At 45.2% G+C, this 26,413-nt stretch overlaps 1 protein-coding gene across 2 annotated transcripts in view; it reads left to right on the top strand.

Moving 5' to 3' along the window:
- The window catches only part of IK (IK cytokine), a 50,130-nt gene extending 25,706 nt beyond the window's left edge, over nucleotides 1-24,424 (top strand). For both annotated transcript variants that reach the window (XM_040441791.1, XM_040441799.1), the window contains 5 exons: nucleotides 3,885-3,942; nucleotides 17,421-17,509; nucleotides 17,769-17,877; nucleotides 18,660-18,694; nucleotides 23,593-24,424. In XM_040441791.1, the coding sequence (XP_040297725.1) occupies nucleotides 3,885-3,942; nucleotides 17,421-17,509; nucleotides 17,769-17,877; nucleotides 18,660-18,694; nucleotides 23,593-23,620 (319 nt within the window). In that variant the 3' untranslated portion in view covers nucleotides 23,621-24,424. The remainder of the gene's footprint in view (nucleotides 1-3,884; nucleotides 3,943-17,420; nucleotides 17,510-17,768; nucleotides 17,878-18,659; nucleotides 18,695-23,592) is intronic.
- The last annotated feature ends 1,989 nt before the right edge of the window (nucleotides 24,425-26,413 follow it).

Genomic DNA, 26,413 nt, shown 5'->3' with positions numbered 1-26,413 from the left:
GAATTTACAGTCTCTTCGTTTAACGGCGTGGCTGTTGAAACCACCATCCTGAGGAAGAAGGGGTTCTCGGATTCGGTGATTAGAACCATGATCAGAGCGAGGAAGCCGGTTTCCTCCCGGATTTACTATCGTACCTGGAAGGCCTTCCTGACCTTTTGTGAGAACTCGGGTTTCCCTCTCCTTCGTTTTTCCATCCCTACGGTGCTATTGTTTCTTCAGTCCGGACTTGAGATGGGACCGTCGCTGAGCTCCCTGAAAGGTCAAGTTTCGGCTCTGGCCGTCTTTTTTCAGAAGTCCCTTGCTCTTCTGGGTCCTGTGAGGACTTTTCTTCAGGGGGTGGCGCATTCGGTCCCTCCGTACGTCCACCCCCCTTTGCCTCCTTGGGATCTCAATTTGGTGCTGCGCGCTCTCCAGACGGCCCCCTTTGAGACTCTGAGGGAGGTCTCCCTGACCTTTCTCACCTGGAAAGTGGTCTTCCTTGTGGCCATAACTTCCATCAGGCGGGTATCGGAGCTGGCCGGACTTCCTGCCAGGAGCCTTTTCTGGTTTTTCACCAGGATAAGGTGGTGCTCCGTCCGGTTCCCTCCTTTTTGCCCAAGGTGGTCTCTCCCTTCCACCTTAACGAGGATCTTGTCCTGCCCTCCTTTTGTCCTTCTCCGGCAAACCCCAAGGAACGGACTCTCCATTCCCTGGATGTCGTCCGGACCCTGAAGGTGTATCTGACGGCTACCGCCTCCGTCTGCCGTTCAGACTCCCTCTTTGTGATTCCCGAGGGACCTTGTAAGGGTCTGGCAGCCTCCAAGGTCACTGTGGCGCGATGGATCCGCTCGGCTATCTCCGCGGCTTATCGCAATCGTGGTAGGGTTCCCCCGGCTAGGATTACCGCTCACTCCACTAGGGCGGTGGGAGCTTCCTGGGCAAGGCGCAATCGTGCCTCTGCATCTCAGCTGTGTAAGGCGGCCACCTGGTCGTCCTTACATAGAAACCGGATTCCAAAGAAGTTGGGACACTATACAAATCGTGAATAAAAACTGAATGCAATGATGTGAGGTGCCAACTTCTAATATTTTATTCAGAATAGAACATAAATCACAGAACAAAAGTTTAAACTGAGAAAATGTACCATTTTAAGGGAAAAATATGTTGAATCAGAATTTCATGGTGTCAACAAATCCCCAAAAAGTTGGGACAAGGCCATTTTCACCACTGTGTGGCATCTCCCCTTCTTACAACACTCAACAGACGTCTGGGGACCGAGGAGACCAGTTTCTCAAGTTTAGAAATAGGAATGCTCTCCCATTCTTGTCTAATACAGGCCTCTAACTGTTCAATCGTCTTGGGCCTTCTTTGTTGCACCTTCCTCTTTATTATGCGCCAAATGTTCTCTATAGGTGAAAGATCTGGACTGCAGACTGGCCATTTCAGTACCCGGATCCTTCTCCTACGCAGCCATGATGTTGTGATTGATGCAGAATGTGGTCTGGCATTATCTGTTGAAAAATGCAGGGTCTTCCCTGAAAGAGATGACGTCTGGATGGGAGCATATGTTGTTCTAGAACCTGAATATATTTTTCTGCATTGATGGTGCCTTTCCAGACATGCAAGCTGCCCATGCCACACGCACTCATGCAACCCCATACCATCAGAGATGCAGGCTTCTGAACTGAGCGTTGATGACAACTTGGGTTGTCCTTGTCCTCTTTGGTCCGGATGACATGGCGTCCCAGATTTCCAAAAAGAACTTCGAATCGTGACTCGTCTGACCACAGAACAGTTTTCCATTTTGCCACACTCCATTTTAAATGATCCCTGCCCCAGTGAAAACGCCTGAGCTTGTGGATCTTGCTTTGAAATGGCTTCTTCTTTGCACTGTAGAGTTTCAGCTGGCAACGGCGGATGGCACGGTGGATTGTGTTCACTGACAATGGTTTCTGGAAGTATTCCTGAGCCCATTCTGTGATTTCCTTTACAGTAGCATTCCTGTTTGTGGTGCAGTGTCGTTTAAGGGCCCGGAGATCACGGGCAACCAGTATGGTTTTACGGCCTTGACCCTTACGCACAGAGATTGTTCCAGATTCTCTGAATCTTTGGATGATGTTATGCACAGTTGATGATGATAGATGCAAAGTCTTTGCAATTTTTCGCTGGGTAACACCATTCTGATATTGCTCCACTATCTTTCTGCGCAACATTGTGGGAATTGGTGATCCTCTACCCATCTTGGCTTCTGAGAGACACTGCCACTCTGAGAAGCTCTTTTTTATACCCAATCATGTTGCCAATTGACCTAATTAGTGTTAATTGGTCTTCCAGCTCTTCGTTATGCTCAAATTTACTTTTTCCAGCCTCTTATTGCTACTTGTCCCAACTTTTTTGGGATTTGTTGACACCATGAAAATTGGAATCAACGTATTTTTCCTTTAAAATGATACATTTACTCGGATTAAACGTTTGATCTGTCATCTACGTTCTATTACAAATAAAATATTGACATTTGCCATCTCCACATCATTGCATTCAGTTTTTATTCACAATTTGTTTAGTGTCCCAACTTTTTTGGAATCCGGTTTGTACTTTTACAAAGTTTTATCAGTTGCATTCGCTGGCTTCGGCTGATGCTGTCTTTGGCTGCAGGGTTTTGCAGGCTGTGGTTCCTGTTTGACCGTTGGACGTTCCTCCTGGTGGTGCTGATATTTTTTCCCACCCCATGGACTGCTTTGGGACGTCCCATGATCTGTGTCCCCCAATGGAAAAAAGTACGAGAAAAGGAGATTTTTTTTGTGAAACTCGCCTGTAAAATCTTTTTCTCGTCTTTTCCATTGGGGGACACAGCTCCCACCCATTCTGCCTGTTGCAAGAGGGGTGTTCAGTTCTGTTTGTGGTTGGACCTCATGGGCTTTGGTCCGATGGCTTCCATTATTTTTTCTTGTCTCCTTCTCCTACTGCTTTTGCAACGCCTGAGTTCCTCCTGGTGGAGCCTGGGGGTATAGCATGAGGAGAAGGAGCTCTTTTATATTTGCATAGTGTCCCTCCTACTAATACCTCTAAGCTATACCCATGGTCTGTGTCCCCCAATGGAAAAGACGAGAAAAAGATTTTACAGGTGAGTTTCACAAAAAATCTCCTTTTTATAGCTATAGATGTCTTCTAAGCAAAATAATATCTGTTGCTGCAAATTTATGCAATGAGGGAGACTTATCAAAATGGGCTTAAAGGGAAACTAATTTTTCAGCGCTCCTTCTGGAAAAGGAAAGGTTGACTCTGTTTGCTATGGGAATGAAGCTAGTTTTGCTTTGCACCAGTTTTGATAAATCTTCCCCCTAGTGTGTTCTAATTCAATGTAAAGCTGGAGGCCTACTCAGATCTTGTTGAATAATTGCATTGTCAAGTATCCAGGATATGATTTGGTCTCATTTTTGGGTAATGATGATCTGGGGAAGTTTGGTTAAGTCAGCAATTTACTTCTCTGTCTGTAAGATAATTTTCTATGTTGAAATCTTTATTGGGCATATAGGCTCTTTTAACAGGGTTGTCTGGAAATATGGCATATAAAACTGAGGGTAATTTGCAAACAGTGGCAAGATTAAACCTAGTATTTGCTCCTGTTCAGAGACCCTGCAGAGCCAGGGTAACAAAAGGTGTCATCCTGAGCAGTGACCGCATTTTCTTATTTAACAATGTGCATGTACATTCCTTGATGTATTAGACTGTCGTCATGTTGCTAGATGTGATTCTATATTTATATATGACTGTTCAACCCTGGAATATCTGTTCTTAATTTCCTATAAAAATTTGGCATTTTCTTGCATTACATGTTTAAAATGTTCAGGCTACCTATGAATTGCATTTAACGACAATCTGTTCCTCCATTCCTTTATTTAAAGTATGGATGATATGGCAGTTGACAGTGATGAAGAAGTGGATTACAGTAAAATGGACCAGGTAAGTCTCGGTCCACTTCTTAACTCCTTAAGGACCGGGCTCATTTTCACCTTATGGACCAGGCCATTTTTTTGCAAATCTGACCAGTGTCACTTTATGTGGTGACAACTTTAAAACGCTTTGACTTATCCAGGCCATTCTGAGATTGTTTTTTTCGTCACATATTGTACTTCATGACACTGGTAAAATGGAGTCAAAAAATTTCACTTTTATTTATATAAAAAAAATACCAAATTTACCAAACTTTTGGAAAAAAATTGCAAATTTCCATTCAATTTCTCTACTTCTATAATACATAGTAATACCTACAAAAATAGTTACTTTACATTCCTCATATGTCTACTTCATGTTTGGATCATTTTGGAAATGACATAAAAATTTTTGGGGATGTTACAAGGCTTAGAAGTTTAGAAGCAAATCTTGAAATATTTCAGAAATTTTTAAAAACCCACTTTTCAAGGACCAGTTCAGAACTGAAGTCACTTTGTGAGGCTTACATAATAGAAACCACCCAAAAATGACCCCATTCTAGAAACTACACCCCTCAAGGTATGCAAAACTGATTTGACAAACTGTTAACCCTTTAGGTGTTACAGAAGAATTATTGGAAAATAGAGATATATAATTTCAAAATTTCACTCTTTTGGCAGATTTCCCATTTTAATAATTTTTTTTCCAGTTACAAAGCAAGGGTTAACAGCCAAACAAAACTCAATATTTATGGCTCTGATTCTGTAGTTTACAGAAACACCCCATATGTGGTCGTAAACCGCTGTACGGGCACACGGCAGGGCGCAGAAGGAAAGGAATGCCATACGGTTTTTGGAAGACAGATTTTGCTGGACTGGTTTTTTGACACCATGTCCCCTTTGAAGACCCCTAGAGTAGAAACTCCAAAAATGTGACCCCATTTTAGAAACTACGGGATAGGGTGGCAGTTTTGTTGGTAATATTTTAGGGTACATATGATTTTTGGTTGCTCTATATTACACTTTTTTTGTGAGGCAAGGTAACAAGAAATAGCTGTTTTGGCACCGTTTTTATTTTTTGTTATTTACAACATTCAGGTTAGATCATGTGGTATTTTTATAGACCAGGTTGTCATGGATGCGGGCGATACCTAATATGTATATATTTTTTATTTATTTATGTAAGTTTTACACTGATTTCATTTTTGAAACAAAAAAAAAAAATCATGTTTTAGTGTCTCTATATTCTGAGAGCCATATTTTTTTCAGTTTTTGGGCAATTATCTTAGGTAGGGTCTCATTTTTTGCTGGATGAGATGACTGTTTGATTGGCACTATTTTGGGGTGCATATGACTTTTTTTGATCGCTTGCTATTACACTTTTTGTGATGTAAGGTGACAAAAAATTGTGCTAAATAAACAGTTTTTATTTTTTACGGTGTTCATCTGAGGGGTTAAGTCATGTGATATTTTTATAGAGCCAGTCGATACGGACGCGGCGATACCTAATGTATACTTTTTTTATTTTATTTATGTAAGTTTTAAACCATAACAGCTTTTTTAAAACAAAAAAAAGAGGTTTTAATGTCTCCATATTCTGAGCCATAGTTTTTTTTTTTTTTTGGGCGATTGTCTCAGGTAGGGGCTCATTTTTTGCGGGATGAGGTGACTGTTAGATTGGTACTATTTTGGTGGGCAAACGCCTTTTTGATCGCTTGCTGTTGTACTTTTTGTGATGTAAGGTGAGAAAAAAATTGGTTATTTAGCAAAGTTTTTATTTTTATGTGTTTATCTGAGGGGTTAGGTCATGTGATATGTTTATAGTGCCGGTCGATACGGACGTGGCGATACCTAATATGTCAACTTAATTTTTTTCCCCCCTATTTTTTACCAATTTTTTTTAAGTTTATTTGGGGAAAATGAAGTTTTTGTTTATTTTTACATGAAACTTTAAATTTTTGGGGGAAAACTTTATTTTTTTAACTCTTTTTTCACTTTATTTTTTGTCCCACTTTGGGACTTCAACTTTTGGGGGTCTAATCCCCTTTACAATGCATTCCAATACTTCTGTATTGGGATGCATTGGCTGTATGAGTAATACAGTGAGTATTACTCATACAGCTTCCGGCCTGTGAGATCCAGGGGGCTGGAACTCACAGGCTCGTCACAGGAAGGCAGCGCCGACGCCTCAGGAAGGCATCGCGCTGCCTTCCATGGCATCGGGTCCCCCCCTACAGCCGCATGGGGACCTGATGGCACTGCCGCCCGCCGCACCAGGTAAAAGCCGCAAACCGAATGGTCTGAATTGAGCAGGCACCGGATTCCGATCACCGCGCGGCGGTGATCTGAAATACACAGGGCATACAGGTACTTAAAGGGAATCGGTCACCATGTTTATACATATAAAAGTAAAGGTACCTCCAAACTTTTCTTCTAATACTCTTTAAAGCGATGCGTCCATAATTTTATCAGCACCCCCCGTTCCTAATATTTGGCCCCCAGAACGCTTTCCCGCCGTAATCCTCATTAGCATAATGCTTTCGATTTCGTCAGAACGTCATAGCCTATTCCCCGCCACTATTCATAGAATCTTCAGTAGATCTCGTTCTTTCTTCTTAAAGGGAGTCTGTCACCACATTTGGGCATATTAGACTGATCAAATAGTGTTATATGTGCCACCCAGAACTTAAAAACGGTACCTTTGTTGTATGTAACGGAGTTTTCTTTTAGCCGAAAATGAACTTTTAAGATTATGTAAATGAGCCCTCTCAAGTGCCCAGGGCGGCGTCTCAATCCTCCGAGCCCCAGGCAGCACCTCCTCAACGGCTCATAACCCCGCCCTCCGTGTGCCTCTGCCCGCCCATTTACTCCCCTCCTCTGTCCTTTTCCACTGCAGCTGCGCGGTCAAATTCGTAGCGGGCGCATGCGCAGTAGGTATTGCGATGCCCTGCCAGGAGCGGGCATCGCATTGCGCATGCGCCCGCTACGAATTTGACCGCGCAGCTGCAGTGGAAAAGGACAGAGGAGGGGAGTAAATGGGCGGGCAGAGGCACACGGAGGGCGGGGTTATGAGCCGTTGAGGAGGTGCTGCCTGGGGCTCGGAGGATTGAGACGCCGCCCTGGGCACTTGAGAGGGCTCATTTACATAATCTTAAAAGTTCATTTTCGGCTAAAAGAAAACTCCGTTACATACAACAAAGGTACCGTTTTTAAGTTCTGGGTGGCACATATAACACTATTTGATCAGTCTAATATGCCCAAATGTGGTGACAGACTCCCTTTAAGGCCCCTTTCACACGAGCGTGACGGATTAGGTCCGGATGCGTTCAGGGTGAGTTCAGTGAAACTCGCACCATTTTGCAAGCAAGTTCAGTCAGTTTTGTCTGCGATTGCATTCAGTTCAGTTTTTTCAGCGCGGGTGCAATGCGTTTTTCACGCGCGTGGTGAAAAACTTAAGGTTTACAAACAACATCTCATAGCAACCATCTGGGAAAAACGCATCGCACCCGCACTTGCTTGCGGATGCAATGCATTTTTCACGCAGCCCCATTCACTTCTATGGGGCTAGGGCTGCGTGAAAAACGCAGAATATAGAACATGCTGCGATTTTCACGCAATGCAGAACTGATGCGTGAAAAACAACGCTCATGTACACAGACACATTGAAATTAATGGGTCAGGATTCAGTGCGGGTGCTATGCGTTCACGTCACGTATTGCACCCTCGCGGAAAACTCGCTCGTGTGAACGTGCCCTAAATCTCGCGCATGCTATCGCCTCTCTTTTCCTTCCACCAATAAAATAGCTTCTTTTATGTATCCTCCCCCTCACGCCACAACGTCCTAGAAAGTTCCGAACAATCCTGTCCCCCAGCCATAGTAGATCCAGCGCTAGAGTTCCTACCTCACAGCGATCCACTGACTACTTTGTGGCATGGGGAGTCTGGAAGGAATTTGAGACTGTGCAATTGCGTTGGCCTTGACGTATATGACGTGGTTGTGCTCCAAAACCAGCACAACCTCGTTTTCAGTATGCAGAGTAATGCGATTGCGCGCGATTACATGGCTGTGAGCGTTTCTAAGGCAGAGATGAAGAAGATGACTCTAGAAAGATATGGCTCCTCTTGTCTGTGAGAGGTAAAATATGACTTTTGGGCACATTAGCATATATGGCGGGAAATTTAAAAAAGATGATTAGATGGTCAAAAAGGCTGCAGATTGGAGTCTGGATAAGATATATATGACTGTGGAAACGCATTTAGTAATTTAGGGCTGAGTTTAATAGGTCAATTAGAGATGACAGGTTCCCTTAAAGTACCGGGACATCAGGGCATACCTGTACGCCTTGTGTCCGGAAGAGGTTAAAGAGGACCTGTCACCACAAAAGGCAATGCAATCTAAAAGCACCATGTTATAGAGCAGGAGGAGCTGAGCAGATTGATATATAGTTTTGTGTGCTGTCAATCACTGGTAACTCCTCCCACCTGTTCCGATAGGATTTCACAGGAAGTGGGAAAAAGCAAAGATATAAATGTATAACTTACAAGTTTTACTGAACCTTTTCCCACAAACTATGTATCAATCTGCTCAGCTGCCCCTGCAATATAATATGGTGCTTTCAGATTGCACTGCATTTTGTGGTGACAGGTCCTTTAATATGAGATCTCAGGAATTATTCTGATTACTCATCAATTTCATTTTAGTTTGTCATCCCAAGTGAGTAAGAAAGTTGTTTGGATGCAGTGAGTACCACCTTCGGGACCCAGCCAGTTTTAGTTTTTGCTTTTTCTAGCCTCCCAAGAGAAAAAAACGTTAATTTTTGTACTTACTGTAAAACCTTTTTCTCGCCCATATTCATTGGGGGACACTGGAACCGTGGGTATAGCTATGTCCTTTAGGAGGCGTTGACACTAGATAAAGCTGTTAGCTCCTCCCCTGGCAGCTATACCCCCTCCAGCCTGGAGAGAGAGCTTCAGTTTTTTCTAGTGTCAATAGGAGGCAAGACCTCCCTGCTCTGCAGGGTAGCTCCTGAAGATTTTTTATTTTATTTATTTATTTTTTCCTTTTCTTTTCAGGTGGAAAACAGTGGTCGCCTAGCTTCCCTGTTCTCCCAGGGGAGCACGCCAGCGTTAGTCCGCCATGGTGCCTCCTCCCCTACAAGAAGACAAGGTGGACCATGGCAGCCTCGCTCCTCTGCATCCCGCCAGCAGAAGGGTCACCAATTCAAGTCCCTTTTCCAGCGTCCTGCCACTACGGTGCCAGTAGCTGAAGGGGTGACCCTGCTGGAGAAGAGGAAGGGTGAAGATGGCAGTTAATCTCCCCTCTCTCTTCCTTCCCCCGTCCTTCCCTAGAAGAGGCACTCCGGTCTCCTGCGTGACTTGACTGGCGGGGAAGATTTATTATTACTCAGGGAGCAGAGGAGCACATCGGGGAGGGGGCAGGGCCTATCTCGGCACTCGGTGGGTCGGAATCGGCACAGCTTAGGGAAAGGTGGCGGCTTCTTTCTTCCCTCCCGCTTACAGAACGGGCGGGAGGCACGGTGGAGATTACTGTTGTCTGGCACTGCGAGGGTTACCGGCGCACATGGCCGTGGCAACTGAGCGGGAGATGCAGGACCTGAGGGGGCGAGGCCTTCTCTTCCCGCTGCAGAGCTCAGGAAGTTCTTCGGGTGTGGAGAATCTGGGACATCCTCCTCCGGAGAGCGTCTGCTCCTGGCTCTGGTAGGAACTGTTGCGCCTCTCCTCATGTCGCTGTACTCTCTCCAGCCTCAGGTGTGTACCTACCATCATGTCTGATCCCCCTGGTGCTCTTCCTCGGCTGCCAATAGCTGTCCACTATGCCTGCTCTGTGTCAGGCAAAATTCCCTTGCGGGCAACCGGATTCTGTCTGCACTGCTTGTCAGACGCCCCAGGCAGGCCCGCTCCGGCACCTGAGTTACCTGATTGGGCTAGAATTCTCTCCCTCAGGCGGTGGAAAACCTTGCTAAAATCTCCCAATCCACCCTATGTATAGTGGGTCGCTTGGTTGAGAATCCGCCACCAGCGCATGCTGCACCTCCCTCGGATTCACCCCCCAGGTCACTTCCCTCTGGTGATTCTGTCAGCGCACGGCATTCACAAAAGCGTCCCAGAGTGGAACACGTTTCTTCCTTTGACGCATCTCCCTCTCCACCGCGTGTACGGTCTCACTCAGGTTTTTCTTCTCCTGGGGACGTGCCGTCCTAAGGAGAGGTTGAGAATTCTGATTTGGATATGGATACGGAGCAGCCTTTTAAGTTGGCTTCCACTGTGGATAGCCTCATTGCTGCCATCCGCGACACCTTCCGGGTGCAGGATGATTCCCCCCCCCCCCCCCCACACACTGACCAACAGGGGGTATCCTCCTTCCGTCCAAAACAGACCTCGAAGGTGTTTCCTCGCCATAATGATTTATCGGCGGTGGTTTCCAAGGCTTGGGATCATCCAGACATGCGTTTTTTCACCCCTAAAAAGCTGAATGTTTTATATCCTTTCCCAGCGGATTGTGTGTCCACGTGGGCATCCCCTCCTAAGGTTGACCCACCAGTGGCACGACTGGCCAAAAATACGGCTATTCCTATAGCCGATGGATCCTCCCTCTATTCTGCTGAAGATCGTCGGATGGAATCCTTGACGAAGTCCCTCTTTGCAGCTACAGGATCAGCCCTTAGGCCCGTGTTCGCCTCCACGTGGGTGGCAAAGGCGATCTCTGAGTGGGGAAGCCAGCTGGACCAGGACTTGGTATCCGAGGTCCCTGCTCAGGACCTTCGATCCTTGGCGCAGCTTATCACCCAGGCGAGGAAGTTCCTCTGCGAGGCGTCCTTGGTCACTGGCGCGCTCTTTGGCGCTTGCAGTCACCTTACGCCGCAAACCTTGGCTGAAGGTGTGGGCAGCTGACGCGACTTCCAAGCGTTCTTTAGTCTGACTTCCCTTCGCCGGCGCCCGTCTGGTTCTCGGCTGGACGAAATTATTTCTGAGGCCACGGGAGGCAAGAGCACCCATCTCCCACAGCCTAGAGCCAAGCAGACCTCTCGCGTTAGGTCAGGTCCCTCACGTGGTAGGCCTTTTCGTTGATTCGCTAGTTGCCGCCCTGCGACGAGCTCTTCCGCTGGGGGGGGTGTTTACTTCCCAAGATCGACGCAAAAAAAAACTTCCTTTCGGGCACAGCCCTCCTGGCGTCTCAGACCTCAGGCCGCTCGACCTTCTGCGGCTACGCAGTCCTGAGTCTGAACATGTGCCCCCATCCGAACATGTGCGCGGTTTCGGATGGAATCCCTTCGTTCCGTAATTGCTTCTCTGGAGCAGGGGGAATTCCTTTTGGCTGTAGATATCCAGGACGCATACCTGCACGTCCCCATCGCACGGAAGAGCTTCCTGAGGTTTGCAATAGGAGACTATCATTACCAGTTTGTCGCCCTCCCGTTCGGGCTGGCAACTGCGCCTCGGGTTTTCACCAAACTTCTGGCCCCTCTTCTCGCCCTGCTACGTTCCAGAGGCATCTTCCTTATGCCTTATCTGGACATCATCCTCATCAAGGCTCGCTCAGGTGTCAAGCAGCGTAAAGATCACGCTGGAAGCCCTTTCACATTTCGGATGGCTGGTCGAACTGCAGAGGTCATCTCTGATTCCCTCCAGACAACTGGTCTTTCTGGGTATGCTTCTGGACACGGAAGTGGCACAAGTTTGCCTTCCTCCAGACAAGCGACTGGCCTTGCACCGTTCGGTGACAGTTCTTCTCGGTTGCAGATTCCGTCCATTCGCCTCTGCATGAGGACGTTAGGGAAGATGGTCACCTGCTTCGAGGCGATTCCCTTTGCCCAGTTCCACTCTCACACGTTCCAGAGAGCGATCCTGTCCTGGGACAAATCGTCCGAGAGCCTGGACTATCCCATCCGTCTCTCTCCCCAGGTGAGGTCGTCACTTTGTTGGTGGCTGTCCGTTCCAGTTCTGGGAAGGTCCTTCCTTCCGATATCCTGGACAGTCGTTACCACCAACGCCAGTCTGCAAGGTTGGGGAGGAGTGTTTCCTCCCAGGACAGTCCAAGGCACATGGTCTCGGTCGGAGTCCAAGCTTCCGATCAATGTCCTGGAGCTCAGGGCGATTCTTCTATCCCTCCGGCACTGGACCTACCTCCTGAAGGGTCGTCCCATCAGAGTCCAGTCGGACAACGCCACGGCGGTGGCGTACATCAACCCCATCAGGGGGGGAACACGCAGCCTTGCGGTGATGCAGGAATCTGCCAAGATCTTGCGGTGGGCGGAGGCCAACGTACCGGCAAAGGACTGGACTGCGGACTTCCTCAGCAGGGCGACAATAGATCCGGGCGAGTGGTCCCTCCACCCAGAGCTATTCGAGGCGATCTGTCTACGTTGGGGTCGCCCCGACGTGGACTTGATGGCCTCAAGGCTCAATCGGAAACTTCCCACCTTCCTCTCCCGAGCAAGGGATCCAGAAGCTTGCCGCTTGGACGCCCTGATCTCCCCTTGGCAGGGGTTCTCCCTCCTTTACGTGTTCCCCCCCCTTCCCCCTCCTACCCAGGGTGCTACGGAAAATCAGGATGGAGGGCATTCCGACGATCCTCGTCGCCCCGGATTGGCACCGTCACGCGTGGTATGCCGACCTCGTTCTCCTAGGAGACGTCCCTTGGTCACTACCTCTCAGAAACTACCTTCTTTCGCAGGGACCGGTCTTCCATCAGCATTTAAGGTCCTTCCTAGGTTTCTGTGAAAGCCGAAATATTCCACCACTTTGTTTTTCTCTCCCCACGGTCCTGTCCTTTCTTCAATCAGGGTTGGACCTTGGTCTGGCCCTTAGTTCTTTGAAGGGTCAGGTGTCGGCTCTTTCTATCCTTTTCCAGCGCCCTCTGGCCCCCCTGGGGCCTGTAAGGACTTTTCTTCAGGGAGTGGCACATACAGTTCCTTCGTACCGTCCTCCTTTACCGCCTTGGGATCTGAATTTAGTCCTCTCAGCGCTCCAGGCTTCCCCCTTTGAGCCCTTGCGGGAGATTTCTCTCCAACTTCTGTCCTGGAAGGTAGTTTTTCTTGTCACTTCCATCAGACGGGTGTCCGAGTTGGCGGCGCTCTCTTGCAGAGAACCTTTCCTGGTTATTCATAGGGACAAAGTGGTTCTCCGGCCCGTCCCTTCTTTTCTTCCGAAGGTGGTCACTGACTTCCATATTACCGAGGAAATTGTCCTTCCCTCACTGTGTCCATCTCCTTTACACCCTAAGGAGAAGGAGTTACACTATTTGGACGCTGTCAGAGCTCTGAAGATCTATTTAGCAGCCTCCGGTCCCTTCCGCCGTACGGACTCCCTTTTTGTCATTTCGGAGGGTCCTCGCAAGGGATTGGCGGCCTCCAAGGTGGCAGTTGCACGTTGGATTCGGGCTGCAATTGCGGAGGCTTACCGCGCCCGGGGCAGGGTTCCACCCTTAGGTGTCACGGCTCACTCCACCAGAGCGGTGGGCGCATCTTGGGCTCGGAGGAATCGCACTTCGGCTGCACAGCTGTGTAAGGCCGCTACTTGGTCCTCCTTACACACATTCACAAAATTTTACCAGGTGCATACTTATGCATCGGCGGACGCTGCCTTGGGCCACATGGTCTTGCAGGCGGCAGTTTCTTAGATGCCTGCAGGGACGCTTGCTTCCATGGGTCTGTTATTTTATTTTTTTATTTTTTTTCCCTCCCTGTGAACTGCTTTTGGACGTCCCACGGTTCCTGTGTCCCCTAATGAATATGGGCGAGAAAAGGAGATTTTTGTAAAACTTACCAGTAAAATTTTTCTCGCTTTTCATTGGGGGACACAGCACCCACCCAGTATTGTTGTTCGATCACAGTTGTGGCAGTTGCTGGTTTGAACCCCGTTGGGTCTTTTGGCATGGTTGGTGTTCCGTGTTTTTTCCTTGGTTGGCTTGCTTCTCCTACTGCTTGTGCACAAACTGAAGCTCTCTCTCCAGGCTGGAGGGCGTATATGTAACGGTCGCGTACACACACACATACAGGGGGAAGGGAAGTGACCACTGCGCTCCACCCTTACCCCTGGCCCTGCCTACTTGTCTCGTGAGTCCTAATGACAGGGGACAACTGGACGGCATTCCCTAACTTGGAATAAGTGCAGGGATGACAGACAGACAGACAAACAACAGAACGTGAACGGACCGAGTCAATACCAAGAGAGCTACGCAGTACAAAGGATTAAGCAAAGAATGGTCAGGAGAAGCCGGGGTCAAATACCAGGAGAGCAGAGAAGTACAAGAGGAGTCCTAAGAGAGTAGTCAGATGGGAGCCGAGGTCACAATACCAGGACGGATGCGCAGTACAGGAGGAGCAGGCAAAAGGATGGTCAGGGAACAGGATCAGGTAAGTATTCAGCAGTCCAACAAATAGCCAGGAACCTAGAAATTAACAGGCAACCTGTAGCCAGCAGGCTGCCTGTATTTATAGTGGGGAGTGAGGGTCATGTGACGTGGCCAGCGTCACATGACCGACAGACCAACCAGTCGAGCACCGAGTGATCAGTTCGGCACTCAAGGCACACTAGGAGCAGGGAGCCACCCAGCTAGTAAAGCCGCCCTAGGAATGAGGTCAAACACAGATCCTCATTCCCAAAGCTAAGCAACAGGTCTGCGGGCAATGGGGGACCGAGTGCACCTTCGGAACCCCGTGACAGTATAGCTGTCGTGGGAGGGGCTAACAGCTTCTGCCTAGTGTCAACGCCTCCTAGAGGACATAGCTATACCCATGGTTCCTGTGTCCCCCAATGAAGAGCGAGAAAGAGATTTTACTGCTAAGTTTTACTAAAACTCCTTTTCTCTTCTGTTCATTGGAGGACACAGACAAGACCATGAGTATAGCTGCTGCCACAAGGATGCAGACACTATGCAAAGTGTGAACTTGTCCTACTAGCTATAACCTTTCTACAGGGACTAAGCCAAGACAGTTTGTACCTGAGCAGTAGGAGAAGCATAACTTCGAAGAACACCATAAGAAACTAGAACTGAATAATCCCTAAACTGGCATGGAAACCAAGAAAAGTAGCTGGGTGGGGGCTATTTCTCCAATGAATAGAAGAGAAAAAGTTTTTACATTAAATATGATTTATTTTTTTTTCTAATCTGTGTCAATGGGGAATGCAGGCAAGACCATGGGACATACTGAAACAGTCCCAAAGGCTGAGCTACAAATCCAGAAGAAGAAAGGTCAGCAAACTGACACCTGCAGAACCTTGCGTCCAAGTGACAAATATTTAGATGCAGATGTGCACCCTGTAAAATTTTTAATGTAGTGATGACCAAGTTTCGGCCTTACACACTTGGAAAGCTGAACCTTGATGAAGCACAGTCCAGGATTCCAAAAAACAAACTTTGATGTCAGCAGATGGATCCACAAAATGTACAAAGTGCGAAATAGTGTTTCGCACTTTGTACAGCGTTTTGATTAATACATAAGCAGTCCAGGAGGCTCCACGTGCTGTTGAAGTGTCAAAATTTTCTCTGGGGGAGAAAACCCTGGTTCGATGGGTGTCGAAGTACATCCCCAGGAATATGATTTTCTGGGACGACAGGCTGTCCAAATTGAATGACAATTATTGGCCCTTTGTCAAGATGTTATCCTAAGCATGTAGGCGATATTGGTAACCTTTTACCTGGATGCTACTATCACCCGAGCATGAAGGAGAGCCATGCCCAATGCAAGCATCTTGGGGCTGTGGACAGCCTGAAGGAGAGCCCCACTAACTAGTAATGGAAGGTCCTGACATGGTCCAAAGGATACGCTGATGGCTGAAACAAATAGGGGTGTGGAAGTAGGCATCCTCTATCAATCTAAAACAAGTTTGCTAAGCCAGACAAGACACCTCTCAGATGCCATAGTCGCTATTGACCGCAGCATCTGAGGAGTTAACAGATTCTGGTAATTGCAGATAGGTGTCAGCTGTATTACACAGCCAGACCCGTCGTCTATAGAGGGTGCTCTGCCTGTAAGCCTGCTCCATACATTCCTCACTCCCCTCGGCTGTGCAGTTGCGTCCAGGGGTCTGAAGGGGTTAAAGAGGTTTTCTGCTTTTTATAACTTGTACATAATCCCCTTCTAAAGTAACATTTATACAACTTTCTATTATTTTCGTTTGTCTTTTTTAATGTTTTTACCTTTTTGCTGTCAGTGAAAAGGAGCACTTATGTACACTGAGATGTCTAGTCCTGCTCTGACAAGTGGATACAGTGGTGGTCAAGCTAGGCGATGCTTCACTGATCTAAGTACACCAGCAGCAGCCGCACTGATCTGTAGTTTTCTGCAATCTAGGCATTACTTAGACTTGGTACCTGTTTCTGAGTGAAGGTCAACTCAGCATAGGAACAAACCTGGAAAGGGCAAAGAATTGAAACACTCTGGGTAACATTTATCAATAATGGAGTAATTTGCGCCAAAAAAATACGTTACAAATCAAAAGTGGTGATTTGTTTCACATCTTATATCAAAAGGTGCACGTCACTTGTAAAATATTACTTTTTCAAATATAAAGTTATCTGGCCATTTTTCTTGATTTGCGACATTTTAACGCCATTGGCACTAAAATGCGTCTTTTTTTTTATTTTTATTTATTTATTTATTTTTTTTTTTTTACTGATGCACCATTTTAGCCACCTCTCCCCACAACCATACTTGTGACTTTTGAAGCATATTTACAACATTTCCAATGGTAAATTGCGACTTTTGTCTTGGACTTGGGACGTTTTTGTGATTGATTTATGTTGAATGTCAATTTTGTGATAAAATCCTGTTTAGCTCATTTATATTAAACAAAATAAATGCATCCTGTTTTAATACTTGCCTATCACTTGTTCTCACGAACGCTTTTTCATAAATGCGACTTTTTGACATAAAGTTGCATCTTTGACATAAATGCGACTTTTTACACAAAACACCACCACTTAAGCTGGCTTAATTGTCCGCAACAATTTGAGCCATTTCTGACGATAAGAGGAGGATAAATGAGGCGTAATATGCGCCAATTTGATAGCCCCGCCCACTTTGACATTTAGAATTCCTTTCTGGTGTGATGCATTCTTTATGGTTAAAATTCTGTAGAAAACAGTTGATATGTTTGCCGCAAATCAAAACTGCATTTGTGCATTTTATGCCATAATTCTGGCGCAGCCTGCATGGATGTTATAATTTACAAGAAAACATCCTTGATGATCTGAGAAAAGTATGCGAATACTGCGCATCGGACCAATGGGTCACAGCCAGGGAGAAGGAGACGCCCACAGAGAGACTCAGTCTCCTCCCCATTGGTCCGATGCTCAGTATTGGCATACAGAGCGCAAGATTTGGGGGGGGTCATAATGGGGTGCTGGAGTGCTATTTTAAAAAAAAAAAACAGGCAGGGTGGCAGCACAGCGGGGGGTACCCCGCAGGTACAGATATTTATCTCGCTTACTACAAACCCATTAAATGTCCTTTTTAACTCCTTTTTTTTTTTCTGCTTTTGCAGGGCAATAAAAAAGGACCTTTGGGACGGTGGGACTTTGATACTCAAGAAGAATACAGTGACTATATGAACAATAAAGAGGCTCTACCCAAGTGAGTAGTTCTCTTAGGGATGTATTATTGTACACCTCCATATCATCTATGCCCCGTTAGGATATTTTGAGCTTATGAAGGAGCACCCCCCTGATGTAACCTTCTGTTGGCTAAATTTAGTTCCAGTTTAAAATACCTCAAGGGTCTTCCTTGTCTTTTCTGGCAGGGTAGAGGCAGTGTACAGGTTTCCTTCCTCTGCATTAGAGGGGTAAGGGGTAATGCTTTCAGTATCCTGCATGTTTAATTTTCTGTTATTTAGGGCTGCATTTCAATATGGTATCAAAATGTCAGAGGGACGTAAAACAAGACGCTTCAAGGAGACAAATGAAAAAGCAGAATTGGACAGACAGTGGAAAAAGATCAGTGCGGTAAGAATAGTACCATACAAATAAATCCTATCTACCTCTACCACACTGTACTGTGCCTAACATCTATACCTTTATCCATCTACTCCAGCTGTACAGAAATTCTACTGCAAAGGAAAACTGGTGGAAACCATGACATTATAGCTTTCATGTATCTAAGGCAGATTTTTTAATGGCACCAGAGATACAATTAGCTGGTAATGGAAACCGCTTTGGTTTTCCTTTGCAGATTTTCTGTCCATCTCCTACATAGAATACTATAGCTTCATGCCCTGAGTTTTAGGATTCACCTAGAACAGTGATGGCAAACCTTTTAGAGACAGAGTGCCCAAAGTGCCAACATTGCAATTTATGATAACCTGACTACTACAGACCAATATAGTATATCCTCCATGTACTTCACCATTTAGCTATCATAGCCTGCCTACATTCAGTGCGCTGCCTGTGCTGTTCATAGTGCCCTCTGCGCTGATGAATGGCAGGAAAAGTCTAAGGCATATTGGTACCTCTTAGACTTTTTCCAGGGTGCGGGTGTCCACAGAGAGGGCTCTGAGTGCTGCCTTTGGCACCCGTGCCATAGGTTCGCCACCACTGACCTAGAAGGTGTAAGGAGTCTTATAGGCCATGCAATGCTTCTCTAATTGGATGGCCATCTTACATCTGGTGGCATCAGAGACTCAGATTTTGTTTCTTCTTGGAAAAAGTTTATTTGCATGTTTTTGAGTTTTAGGTACGCCATCTATTTAATGTGTCTTTGAATTCTAATGACTCTGTACTTTGTCTAGATCATTGAAAAACGTAAGAAGCTGGAGGCTGATGGGTAAGTGTCTGCAACTGGGGGATATTGTGATATAGCCGGCCACATTATCAAATACCAGTGGTTATCAGTACATTTAACTTGTTTTCTTGTATTAAAGGGAATCTGTCAGCACAGGAATCAATTTTAAACTACAGTGTACAGCGAATGGCATTGGGGAAGCTTAATCGGAATCTGTAACGTTTATCTGTCAGCAGATGTGTCCCTATGAAACTGTCTGACCTGTTACATGTGCGCTTGGCAGCTGAAGGCATCTGTGTTGGTTCCATCTTCATATGTGCCTGCAGTGCTGAGAAAAATATCTTCTAAGATATGCAAATGAGCCTCCAGGAGCAAAAGGGGCATTACCATTACACCTAGATGCTCACTTCTCTGCAGCTGCCGCACCTTAGCTGGATCTTGACATAGGGGACAAGATCCAGCTAGTGGATCTGGTGATCTCTATAATGGGGGCACCCCTTTTGCTTCCTTTGAGGGATATCTGTCTTTCACTGTGTTGAAGACCCATAACTGGGGCTCCACAGTTATTTTGCATATTAATGTTTCCCAAGGAGCTTTGCACTTTGGATTGCTGTGTTGAGACTTTTAAATGAGGCTTCACAGTGGTTTTTGTAGCTGGTCTCCCTAAGATCAGCTATTGTTTTGTTTGAGTAGTCTCCAAGGCATTGCTCCTGGTTAGCCAGAATCCTATTTCACACTGAGGGGCAACACCCTGAAACAGCTGTCTGTGTATGCATAACTGGCTTAGGTCTTCCCCTGTCATATCCTTAAGGCTTGTAAAAGAGCTGGATCTTCACATAAGGGCCACTTAATATGGTGGATCAGGTGATCTCTATGTTGGGGACTACCCTTTTGCTTGGTTTTCCTTCCCTGGAGGGATATCTGGCTTTCACTGTGTTGTAGACCCTTAACTGGGGCTTTATGGTTTTTCGCATATTACTGCTTCCCAGGGAGCTTTGCACTTTCGATTGCTGTGTTGAGACTCTTAAATGAGGCTACAGTGTTTTTTGTAGCTGGTCTCCCTAAGATCAACTATTGTTTCGCTTAGGCAGTGTAAATGTGATCACGCCTCTTGCCCTGTCAATCAGAGAGGGAGTGGCAGTTGCAGAAAGCAAAGCCTTTAGGTGTAACGGCAATGCCCTGATTGCTCCTAGAGACTAATTTGCATATATGAAAACATAATTTTTCTCAGCAATGCAGGCACATATGAACATGGGACCCACACACACGTCTTCAGTAGTGTTGAGTGAACTTATGTTTTCAAGTTCGCCGTGCAAGGTTTGGGATATCTGGGAATTCCGTTAAGTTGTGGTCAGTGGTAGCGGAATCCATAGCTGAATTCTTACATAACCCGAACCTTGTACGCCGGACTTGAAAACACAAGTTCGCTCATCCCTAGTCTTCAGTTGCCAAGCCCACATGCTACAGGTCAACCAGTTTCATAGCTACAAATCTGCTGACACATGCCCTTTAGTACTCGCCCCCATGCACTGTAATGCATTCAGATTAATCCTCTTTGAGTCTTCCCCTTTGTGTGTGCAGTCCTCTCAATATATTACCGTAGGTTTGTGGGTAGGGGTGAGTGAACCTGAGTTGTTTGGGTTCTGGCTGAATTCCATTATCACGGAATTCTAGGACAGAATGCAAAACAGAAGGCTTTAAATGGCTTCTGTCACCCCCAAAACACAATATTTTTTTTTGGGCTTGTTAAAATCCTTGGTGGTTAGTTTCCTTAAAAATCAATCTTTTAAAATAGGCAAATCACTTCACTACCAGCAAGTAGGGCGTCTACTTGCTTGTAGCTGCCGCAAAAAAACACACCCTCCTCCTGTTGATTGACAGGGTCAGCGATCGCTCTCCTCCTCCGGCTGGCCCTGTCAGCATTTCAAATCCCGCTTCTTTCGGCGCAGGCGCTCTGAGAGACGGAGGCTCGCCTCCTCAGCACTCCCTCAGTGCCCCTGCGCCGATGACGTCACCGAAAGAGAAGACGTCAGGTTTGCTCATACCTATATGTGGGTGCTCAGCAGGGGGACAATGGTGAGGATTAAAATAAAATGTAGTTTCCTATAAAGCTTCCCTAATGCTATTCACTGTAGTTTAAAAAGGATTTCTATGCTGACAGAATTTCTCTAAATCATAATATACATATGGCAAATTCCACCCATTGTATAAATTCACCCTTAAACTTTGTATCTTGAGGTATGTGGTCGAATTACCTGTACTGGTCCTATCCTAAAGGAGTATTACTACAAAGGATAGGTAATAAACAGGGGCAGACCGGCGGCAGTAGACCCTTCAGGGAATATTCTCAGTGGGCCAATGCATACTGGGCCGCCAGCACCCTTCTCGGTTTCTTCCTGTTATCAATACTGAAGCAAGCCCTCCAGAACCATTGGCCAGATGTATTGGGACCTGACACACCCAGCGTTATTTAATGCCGGTAGTGTCAGGTCACTATGGCCAGCCAGTAAGATATGTTAAAGTTTTAATTTATAAATACTGTGAAATATCTTCCCTGCTAACAGCCCGGGACATAAGGGACTAACACGGCCAGTGTCAGGACATGATGGATCTCAGGGTCCTGACGCTGGCAAGCATCGGAATGTTCTCTGTGTGGCAGCAACACAGCTATAGAGAAGGGTAGAAGCTGAGCAATCCCCATGACTCCATGCAGCACCCCAGCAGGTGCAGTGGGACACATTCATTTTACACTACAGGGTGGGCCATTTATATGGATACACCTTAAAAAAATGGGAATGGTTGGTGATATTAACTTCCTGTTTGTGGCACATTAGTATACGTGAGGGGGGAAACTTTTCAAGATGGGTGGTGACCATGGCGGCCATTTTGAAGTCGGCCATTTTGAATCCAACTTTTGTTTTTTCAATAGGAAGAGGGTCTTGTGACATCAAACTTATTGGGAATTTCACAAGAAAAACAATGGTGTGCTTGGTTTTAACGTAACTTTATTCTTTCATGAGTTATTTACAAGTTTCTGACCACTTATAAAATGTGTTCAATGTGCTGCCCATTGTGTTGGATTGTCAATGCAACCCTCTTCTCCCACTCTTCACACACTGATAGCAACACCGCAGGAGAAATGCTAACACAGGCTTCCAGTATCCGTAGTTTCAGGTGCTGCACATCTCGTATCTTCACAGCATAGACAATTGCCTTCCGATGACCCCAAAGATAAAAGTCTAAGGGGGTCAGATTGGGAGACCTTGGGGGCAATTCAACTGGCCCACTACGACCAATCCACTTTCCAGGAAACTGTTCATCTAGGAATGCTCGGACCTGACACCCATAATGTGGTGGTGCACCATCTTGCTGGAAAAACTCGGGGAACGTGCCAGCTTCAGTTCATAAAGAGGGAAACACATCATCATGTAGCAATTTCGCATATCCAGTGGCCTTGAGGTTTCCATTGATGAAGAATGGCCCCACTATCTTTGTACACCATATACCACACCATACCATCAATTTTTTTTCTTCCAACAGTCTTAGAGGGATCTATCCAATGTTGGTTAGTGTCAGACCAATAGCGGTGGTTTTGTTTGTTAACTTCACATAAAAGTTTGTCTCATCACTGAACAAAATCTTCTGCGTAAACTGAGGGTCCTGTTCCAATTTTTGTTTTGCCCATTCTGCAAATTCAGTGCGCCGATCTGGGTCATCCTCGTTGAGATGCTGCAGTAGCTGGAGTTTGTAAGGGTGCCATTTGTGAGTAGCTAATATCCGCCAAAGGGATGTTCGACTAATGCCACTCTCCAGTGACATGCGGCGAGTGCTACGGTGGGCTCTTGCTGAATGAAGCTAGGACAGCCACTGATGTTTCTTCATTAGAGACAGATTTCATGCGTCCACATTTTGGCAAATCCAACACTGAACCAGTTTCACGAAACTTAGCAAGCAGTTTGCTAACTGTAGCATGGAAGATGGGTGGTCTCGTAGGGTGTCTTGCATTGAAATCTGCTGCAATGACCCGGTTACTGCGTTCACCAGACATCAACACAATTTCTATCCGCTCCTCACGTGTTAACCTCGGCGACATGACAATGGCAGTAAACAAAGAGAAACTTGTAAATAACTCATGAAAGAATAAAGTTACGTTAAAACCAAGCACACCATTGTTTTTCTTGTGAAATTCCCAATAAGTTTGATGTGTCACATGATCCTCTTCCTATTGAAAAAACAAAAGTTGGATTCAAAATGGCCGACTTCAAAATGGCCGCCATGGTCACCACCCATCTTGAAAAGTTTCCCCCCTCACATATACTAATGTGCCACAAACAGGAAGTTAATATCACCAACCATTCCCATTTTATTAAGATGTATCCATATAAATGGCCCACCCTGTACAATAGTCGTGTAAAACAAAAACAAGTGATGGTGCATGCCATATTTGCAACATAGTTTGCAATTTTCACTTCTCTTGCCACTTTTCAAATAGCGAGAAGTGGGTAAGGTTTAGCAGGAGGGGACTTGGCCTCACACATCACATTTACCATAATTTACTCCAGAAATTATAGTCTAAGTAGATTTAAATTTCTGGTCCATGGTCCTAATAAATTTGCCTAACATTACTATCACTATCCTGAGCTACTCGTAAGGAGTACCACCTGTCTTTAGAAGGCAAATGGAAATACTGCCTAGTTGCACTGGGTAGCATGCATGCCATGTTCCCTGTAGAGCCAGACCTGCAACCATACAGCTTAATATTAACATACTGACTATACTGATCCGGTAGACACAGTGAAGTATCGCTATTTCAGTCCAGTTCATCTTGGTCCAGTAGATATATTTTTATTTCTTTGTCAATGTACTCTCTAATATAGTTTCTGTTTCTGTCTTATTTTAACTTTTCAAACTAACTGAATGTTATGCCTTTTAATTTTCAGGGTTGAAGTGAAAAGACCTAAATATTAAAGATGATGTGGATGTAACTGATCTTCGTTTTCAGATGTGGCATTTTTCTTTGTTGAGATAGATTAAAGTTGATGTCTTACACACAATTTGACTACAAACTTACATGTGATGTATCTTGTGGGACAAATAATTTTATGTACTGTGTGTATCAAGATATAGATAGATATATCACTGTTTAAAGTGGTTGTCCAAACCAGACATTTATGGCAAACGATATGGCCATAAATGCGTGAAAGCCGCAGACCACATCAATAGGACCCGCTCCTGTCATGTACAGCTTTTGCTTTTCACTGCTATGGGACTGCCTAAAATAGTCATGTCTGGCTCAGCTATTTTCGTAACTCCCATTGCAGTGAATGGAGGAGTGGCGTCCTCTCCATTCACGGCTGGACCCCGTTGTTGAGATAGGAGTGGGTCCCAGCTATCGGATATTTGTTCAAAAAGGACAAACCCTTTAAAGCTACTGTAAATAAATAAATCTAATTTACTAAACAAAGTTGTGGATTACTGCAGTCCCATTCTAGGTTTATTTAAAGTTAAGGGGCTGTTCACATCTTCTTTTTACTATACGCCAAGCGTATGTTTGTGAACAATAAGAACGTATTGTGCAATATAGCGCAATGTACCTATAGACTATAATCGAGCAAACGTAGCTCAAAAGTGCATACCTTTGACTCTGCATATGGAAACGTAAGACATTACATTTTTATTAAACAGATCTTTTTTTTTTTTTTTTTTTTTTCTTTCATGCTTTTTAATCTTCATTTAAAAAGTTTCATAAAAATGTTTTAAAAAAAAAAAATGCATCCACCAAACATTTACATTTAAAAAGGAAACACAAAATTTCATGTTTGTATTAATTTTTTTAATAATTTTTTTCCCCATGTACATCTAAGGTATATGTTAAACTCACAGTAAAAACAAGATGTGAACAGCCTCTGACTGAGCAGTCTATTAACCCGTTCCCGACCAGCGCCATAATAGTACGGCGCAGCCGGACGTCACTTGCCGCTCAGCGCTGTACTATTATGGCCCACTGATCAGGCAGGTGCAGGAGCTGCGCCTGCCTAATCAGCTGCAGGGGACCGGCTGTTCCTGTTCACCGGACCCCTGCTGTATGCATCGGCTTTGCGACGTAGAAGGGGTTTGCTGCGGGTGAGGGAGCCCATCTGGTCCCCGCGCTGCTGTGGCGGGGACCCGATGGGTGAGAAGGCAGCCTGATGCTGTGCAGAGGCTGCCCAATGCCTTGCACTTCATCGAGACCTGCCTTCTACGGGTGCCCAGGAGTTCCAGCCTCAGGCTGGGTCTCCTAGGCAACCTGTTAGTGTATTACTCTGTAATACACTAACAGACAATGCATTACAATACAGATGCATTGTAGGAGGGTATCACACCCCCAAAAGTTAAAGTCAGAAATAAAGTAAAAATAAAAATAAAGTTTCAAGTAAAAAAAAAAAAAAGGCCTCTTTTCCCCTGATTAAAAAAAGAAAAAACACACATTGGGTATCGCCGCATCCGGCACTATAAATATGACATGATCCACCCCGTCCGATAAACACCATAAATAAAATAAAAACTGTCAAAAAAACGAAAAAAAACTATAGCGCTCAGAACATGGAGACACTAAAACATAATTTTTTTAAAATATGCTATTATTGTTAAAGTGAAATAAATTTTAAGTATACATATTAGGCATCTCCGTGTCTGTAACAACCAGCTCTATAAAAATATCACATGACCTAACCCCTCAGATGAACATTATAAAAAATAAACTGTATAAAAAAGAGCAATTTTTGTCACCTTACATCACAAAAATTGCAACACCAAGCGATCAAAAAGGCATATGCCCCCCAAAATAGTACCAATCAAACTGTCACCTCATCCCGCAAAAAATGAGACTTTACCTAAGATAATCGATCAAAAAATAAAAAAAGTTATCACTCTCAGACAATAGAGACAAAACTGCTTAAAAACTGCTATTAGGGCTGTTTCACACGAGTGAGTCTATTGCGGGAATCGCGCTCTGTGTGTGAGTGTGATCCTCTGCTCTGGACTTGCAGGAGCGCATGACATTATCATGATTTATAATGCTATGTCCCTTTGCTTGACCTTATTTCTACAGAATACTGACAGCTTTATGTCACTATGATTCTGTGGAAAAAAGTCCATGGAGAGACACATGGCATTATCATGATTTATAATGCTGTGTGCTCCTGCAAGTCCAGAGCGGAGGATCACACTCACACACTGAGTGTGATTCCGCAGTGGACTCGCTCGTGTGAAACGGCCCTTATTGTGCTAATGTGAGAAAAAAAAAAGTAGACCTATTAGGTATTGCTGCGTCCGTAACAACCTGCTCTATAAAAATACCACATGACCTAACCCCTCAAGTGAACACCATAAAATAAAAAGTGCCAAAAAAAACATTTTTTTGTCACCTTACATCACAAAATTGCAACACCAAGCGATCAAAAAGGTGTATGCCCCCCCCAAAATACACTGCTCAAAAAATAAAGGGAACACAAAAATAACACATCCTAGATCTGAATTATTTAAATATTCTTCTGAAATACTTTGTTCTTTACATAGTTGAATGTGCTGACAACAAAATCACACAAAAATTTAAAAAAGGAAATCAAATTTTTCAACCCATGGAGGTCTGGATTTGGAGTCACACTCAAAATTAAAGTGGAAAAACACACTACAGGCTGATCCAACTTTGATGTAATGTCCTTAAAACAAGTCAAAATGAGGCTCAGTAGTGTGTGTGGCCTCCATGTGCCTGTATGACCT

This window comes from Bufo bufo, chromosome 1, assembly GCF_905171765.1.
Source record: "Bufo bufo chromosome 1, aBufBuf1.1, whole genome shotgun sequence".
NCBI lineage: Eukaryota > Metazoa > Chordata > Amphibia > Anura > Bufonidae > Bufo > Bufo bufo.
The sequence above is the reverse complement of the archived record's forward strand: the minus strand, read 5'-3'. Positions and strand labels throughout refer to the sequence as shown.